This window comes from Marmota marmota, unplaced genomic scaffold (genome assembly GCF_001458135.2).
Source record: "Marmota marmota marmota unplaced genomic scaffold, marMar, whole genome shotgun sequence".
Taxonomy (NCBI): Eukaryota; Metazoa; Chordata; class Mammalia; order Rodentia; family Sciuridae; genus Marmota; species Marmota marmota.
The window spans coordinates 6,878,754-6,884,712 of NW_026000185.1; the positions used below are offsets into that span (position 1 = coordinate 6,878,754).

The 5,959-nt window shown below is 54.2% G+C and overlaps 1 protein-coding gene across 3 annotated transcripts in view; it reads right to left on the bottom strand.

Annotated features, from left to right (window-relative positions):
- Positions 1 to 1,492: 1,492 nt before the first annotated feature.
- The window catches only part of Tedc2 (tubulin epsilon and delta complex 2), a 5,627-nt gene continuing 1,160 nt past the window's right edge, over positions 1,493 to 5,959 (bottom strand). Inside the window, exons 2-11 of one of the 3 annotated variants that reach the window (XM_048789343.1) lie at positions 5,921 to 5,956; positions 5,683 to 5,835; positions 5,486 to 5,556; positions 4,957 to 5,365; positions 4,435 to 4,488; positions 3,747 to 3,840; positions 3,490 to 3,601; positions 3,294 to 3,395; positions 2,474 to 2,664; positions 1,493 to 1,640 (exon numbers count right to left, since the gene is read on the bottom strand). In XM_048789343.1, coding sequence (XP_048645300.1) covers positions 1,635 to 1,640; positions 2,474 to 2,664; positions 3,294 to 3,395; positions 3,490 to 3,601; positions 3,747 to 3,840; positions 4,435 to 4,488; positions 4,957 to 5,365; positions 5,486 to 5,556; positions 5,683 to 5,835; positions 5,921 to 5,946 — 1,218 coding nt within the window. In that variant the 5' untranslated portion in view covers positions 5,947 to 5,956 and the 3' untranslated portion in view covers positions 1,493 to 1,634. Of the gene's footprint in view, positions 1,641 to 1,718; positions 2,154 to 2,473; positions 2,665 to 3,293; positions 3,396 to 3,489; positions 3,602 to 3,746; positions 3,841 to 4,434; positions 4,489 to 4,956; positions 5,366 to 5,485; positions 5,557 to 5,682; positions 5,836 to 5,920; positions 5,957 to 5,959 lie in introns of those variants that run through there. The other 2 variants (XM_048789342.1, XM_015490882.2) reach the window with 2 other exon arrangements.

The window sequence follows — 5,959 nt, forward strand, 5'->3', positions numbered from 1 at the left end:
GCTGTGGTGGTGGGTTCATCCTGGGGATTGAGGGGTGCTCCAGGTCAGAAACTGGACATAAGCTCTGCAGGCTGCAACAGAAGGAATAGGCTGGCTAAAGAGGGGTGGTAAGATACAGGTGCTCCCTGGGCCTGAGCACCAGCCTACAGGGGGCAAGCAGTCCCTCAGACTCTCCTCCTTTCTTGGCTCACTCTCCCCTGGGGTTCTGTCCCTGGAGGGACCCCTCAATGCAATAAAGCTCTTGGTTTCTCATTTTCTACTTTGGTCTCTTGCCTATCAGAGCATGTTTCTGGCCCACTGGGTCTGTTACAAGTAAGGCCTTTTGCAGGAGTTCAAGGAGCCACCGGAAGCTGTCACCATGGTATTGTAGGTCCAGCCTCATCCCTGCACACTTCATCCCGCTCGCCACAGTCCTAGTTTTCACCAGGTGTCATGTGCCTCCTCTCCTGCTGCATGTAGGGGCCTGGGTCTCTTGGGGAAGAGGCTGGTATTTTCCTGTTGCAGGGCCTCATCCTTGGCCCAGAGTGGTGAAGCTCCAGGGCTGTCTACACCAGGGGCCTAGGCCTGAGTTCCAAGGGACATGGTCAGGGCTCAGTGAAGGTCCACCTATGTACACTGGCCCTGGGTGACCAGCACAGCGTCTGCCCAGTACTGCAGACAAGCTCAGCTCGCTGATCTTCATGCCAGTCCACGGGGCAGTGGAATGACCACTACCCACTAGGAAAGCAGGAACAACCTGGGGAGTTGAGGCTCAGAGTCTAAGAATCAGGCTAAACATTCCACAGCCTTAGACCCAAGTCTGTGACTGCAGAGGCTTCCCCTCTTACCCCTACCCTTTACTCCCTTCCTGGGGAGGTGATGATTCCTTCCACAGGGGATGGAGAAGCCTCAGAGGACATGACAGTTGAGGGAGGGAGTGAAAAAGGTCCTCTTCCCTAATGAAGCCTAAGTGAAAGACAGGAGATCCCATACCTAATACAGCATTGGCACCAGGAGGTGCTTGGCACGGGGCATCATAAGACAGTGGGGATGGAGCTGGGGTGGCAATGGGCAGAGTGGCTGGCCTGTTCTATAATGGTAGCTGAAGGTTTTTTTGTATCTTCCAATAAGTTGAGGGGGCAGGCACGTTCAGGCATGCTGGGGCAAAAACACCTTGAGTGGTCCTGCCCCTTCCCTTATGCAGAAGGAATATATGCATTCTTGATATAAATTCACTTGATAAATTATTTTTCTTTTTTTTTTTGTGGGGGGGGTACTGGGGCTGGAACCCAGGGGTGCTTTACTCCTGAGCTACATCCCAGTCCTTCTGTTTTTGAGATAGGGTCTCACTAAGTTGCCAAGGCTGGCCTCATATTTGTGATCTTCCTGCCTCTGTCTCCCAAGGCCATGGGATTACATGTGTGCACCACCTTGCCCAGCTTCACTTGATACTACATTCTTTTTTCTTTTTTTGGTACAAGGGATTGAACCCAGGAGCACTTAACCACTGAGCCACATCCCCAACTCTTATTTTTTATTTTGAGACAGGGTCTCACTAAGTTGCTTAGGGCCTTGCTAAATTGCTGTGGCTGGCTTCAAACTTGTGATTCTCCTGCCTCAGCCTCCCCAGCCGCTGGGGTTGTAAATGTGCTCCATCACACCTGGGTTTGATAACATTCATATTAATAAAACCACAAACAAACAAACAAAAACAAAAGACACCCCCAGCAAGTCTCGCCTTGGATTAAGTATATGAACTTCCTAAAGTAGGTTTAATATCACATAGGAGATGCTTAGAGCTACAGCAAGAGAAAAGAGCTAGCTAAGAAAGGCTCTGCCAGGCCCCTGGCAACATCTGATTTCCTGACAAGGCATAGGTATTTCTGGTCCCCCAGATCCACCAAACCAGGAAAATTATCTTCAATCCCTGTTCATTTCACCCCTTCAGGAGAAGGAGACTCCCTAAGAGGCCTGCCTGCTCAAGGGTCCTGAGGCCTTGGGGGGCTCCAGATGGCCCAGCGATTGAGTCAGTAAGCAGGGTCATCTTGCAGGATGGTGAGGAAGCACTCGCCTCCCTCGCAGAGCAGGCTATGTACAGCTCGGCACATCGCCAGCCAAGATGGCCCTTGTGGCTCCTGAGTGTTCACCAGGGGAAGGAGCTCAGCCATTAGGACCTGGGGGCAGTGCAAGGCCAAGGTCTCAGTGGGGCCTGCCCCAGTTGGAGCCCCAGGACAGGCTTCAGCATTCTAGCCTCTCTCCCTGTGCAGCTCATCCGGCACATCAATGTACCTGGTGGTCTACACATGGGCCTGAGGCTTACCCCCCCCCCCCCCGGTCCTCCAAGGGGATCCTTGGAAAAGGAACATCATACCCTAATCCCAGGCCTCCGTTCTTATAAACTGAGCCTTCAGGTGGCTCCAGAGTCAGCCCTCCATATGGTAACTGGCTCCACGGGTGCCCAATTGCACACTGCCAACTCATGCTCTGAAAGTACCTTTTCCAGGTGAACCTGCTCCTCCAGCATGGCCACCCGCAGCTTCAAGGTTGCCAGGGTCTGCAGCTCCTGGGTACTGGAGTAAAGGAGGAGCTGGGGGCTCCAGGCAGGGTCTATTCCACCTCCACAGGGTGATGAAGCCTGGGGGAGCCTCTCCACAAGACATGGTACTGGCAGCTGTTCCCTCACAGCTGCGAGGACAGGAGATATGTGGTCTCTTGGTATGGCACCCATGCCCAAGGGCCAGGGTTCATTCATGGGTCAGTACCTGACTTCCCAGGCACTTCCCTTGCCTTTAAGGAGTGCAAAACAACAGTGTGTGGCAGAGCATGGGGGTGGCCTGGGATTCACAGCAGCCAGAGACCTTCGTGAAGTCTCCTTTTGCCTCTGGGTTTTCCTTACTGGTGTTTACATAACTTTCTTGAGACTGACTTTGTATTTGAAGATAGAACCTTCCCTCTTAAAATTTCAATCAATTAAAAAATGTAAAGGATAAAGAAGCCCCATGACTCACCTCCCAGTATCTAATTCTCAAATGCTGCTTTCTCAGTAACTGAGTAAATGAGCAAACTGCTTAGGCTGATAGGTTGTTGGTGGAGAGGAGTAGGATAGAGGACCTGTTCTGAGCAGTTGAGGACAGCTGGCTGGTCCCACAGGACAACTGGTAAGAACCCAGAACACTGTGTGTGGGTGGAAAGGGCCTACCTGTCTCTGGTGCCAGGACTGGTCATCCTTCCTTAAGGCATGGGCAAGATGCGCTAATGTGCCCCGACCCTGGTTAAGACCTCAGCACAGGTGGCAGCAGGGGGCAGGGTCTCACCTGTACGCAGCACCTGCAGCCTCTGAAGATACTGCCCAACTATGGCTTGCAGCCCCTCCAGAGTGAGCAGACAGCGGTACTCCTGCATCCAGTCAGCAGGGGCTACTCAACAGTCAGGGAGGGCAGGGTTGGTCCATGCCAGTTCTGAGACCCTTCCTGTGACTGCCCTCCACACCCCCTCCACACCCCCACTGACCTGAGGAGAGCTCCTCCTGCAGGCGTAGTCTCACCATCACACAGGCCTTCCGCAAGCGCTGAGCCTCCAGCTCTATTTCCACAGCACTGAGCCTGGGGCCAGGCCAGCCTGACTGACTATGGGTCAGGGAAACTCCCCTGAGTCCAGGCCCCACCCATGTCCTGCCACGTTAGAGTCAGAAGCACCCCCCTCACCTCCACTCCTGCAAGTCCAGTAAGCACCCCCACTCCCAACTCCTGCAAGTTCAGCAAGGATACAGTTGCCTGCAGTTTCTGCAGAAACTGGGCTTTGGCAGTGCTGGTGGCATCTGTGGAGTTGCTGGTTTGTGTAGAGTTGAGCTGGGCCCATAGGCTGAGATGTGCATAAGAGCACCCAGGAACCAGAGAAGGATGCCATTATTCCAGCCAGCTGGGCTGAACCGCCCAGGGAGGGGCCAGAGGCTGGGTGTCTATTTCTGCTGAAAATCAGCAGGAGTCTCTGGGGGAACCTAGAGGACACTGACCAGGACAAGGAAAGAGCTGACCCACTCTAGGAAGTGCTAAAGAGAATTCAAGGAAGGAGAGAAAAACCAGCAGTGACTGGTAACTATAACTGAAAAGAGACCTAGGTGCTTGCTCTGTACTAATTACAGCACAAACATCTGAAAGGCACCATTTGCTTAACCCTCCCAGCATCTCTGTGAGTTTGGGTCTGGTTACTGTTGCCTCTAGCTCTAAACTTGGCGGAGGGAAGACAGACTGAGACTTGGAGACACCAAGTGTCAAGTTCAAGCCTTGCAGCTGTGAGTGGCTGAGCTGAGGGTATCAAGGCCACTGAAGCAGTGCTAGCTAGTCAGGCTCTGAAGATGGACAGTGCCACCCAGTTACAAAAGCAGAGGGACCTACTGGAATGTCTTGCCTACATATTCCCAAGCTTTCGATGTTTTCTGTCCCCATCCAGCCTTACCGGGAGTTCTGGGAAACCACCTTCCTAAAGTTCGCGGGCAGCTGCAGCAGGGTCCTGTCAGAGAAGCCAGTGTTCAAAATAGTCTCATCTCACTCTCAGGGCTGCTAGTCCTGCTCAGAGTCTATCAGTGGTGAGATCTCATACCCCTTCTCCCTCTCCAGTCATTATCAGACAAGACCCCCTTGGAAGGGGCTTCCCGAGTGACATGGAAGCCAACCTAGTCCAGTACTACCCTTGCAGAGAGAATAGAGGGCACCATGAACAGAGGGCCTGAGACCTCTAGTGGTTCCCATCTGGGTAGATAAGTGAATAGCCAGGAAGAAGAGGGCAGGTAAGGCTCCAGAATGTAAAACCTGTACAATCCCAGATTGCTGCAAAGCATGAGCCTCATGAGGTGGTACTCCAGGGCTCCCAAATGTAGCTGTGTGCCCTGCCCTACACCAAACCCCAGACTCCTACAGATGGCCAAGGTCTGAGTGAATAAAGATGGCAGATTTTCCAGTGAGGGTCTGGGAAACCTACCCCTTCTCCTTGAGTGTGAAAGTTTCTGCTGCCTGAGGAGCAGCTGATTGGGCCATCTGTTCATGTCTGAGGCCTGGTCCACAGCTAGTGGCCCTGGCTTCTATTGCCACATGGGAATTATCTCCCATTGACAGAAGCCTACGTTCAGGGTGGTCCTTGGCAGGCTTCCTAGGCTGGTGGATGCCCTTGGTAGCTTTTGCTCCAGAGGCACGGCTGCCAGCCCCACTCAAGGCCTGGGGTGGTGCTGATGCAGTGGTGTCAGGAGAGGCAGGAATCGGTCCAGATTTCAGGCGCAGAGTTCTGTCTTTTTCTCCAGCCTTAGAGATGCCTTTCCGCACCCGTACTGCCTTCTCCAGTGCCTGGGTTAAAAGCTCCAGCTCTTTGAGGTCCTGGGTGCTTGGTGTGTATGCTGTGAAAGCCAAAAATCATGCAGAAGTCCTCTCCACTATTCCAGGATGGGTCCCTCATCACTGCATGCCAGAGCTGGGCCAGTGGCTGCACGGGGAAAGGGTGGGTGGCCGAGATTTACCTGAAGTCAGGTCCTCTTCCTTATTTTCTGGCCTTGGAGGTGACTCCGGAGCCTGAGACCTGGCTGGTTCCCTGTAAAGACAGGGTATCTGTGGCCCGAACAAACTCCATCCCCGCCCCTCCTCCGCCTCAGAACCTGCAGGGTAAACTGGGTGGCACTGACAACCGAAACCTCGGAAGTGGGAGGCTGGGCCCGACCTCTCAGCCTCTGAGATTCTGCATGATTCCGAAGGGCTCCCGGGGTCCACGTACCAGGCCCGCAGCAGCCTTCGGGAGATGCTCAGGCTCCGATCTAGCTGCCGCTGTCGCTCTGCGCAGGCGTCAAGGGCACCCTGCAGCTCGGCCACAAGCCTGGAGGGACGCACGGTCAACTCAGCACCCCGACAGGCTTGGTGCCCCGCACCAGCCCGCCCCGCTCCCGCCTCGCCAGACCCACCGGCGCGCGCAGTCGGCCGGCAGCATGGACTCCAGGCTT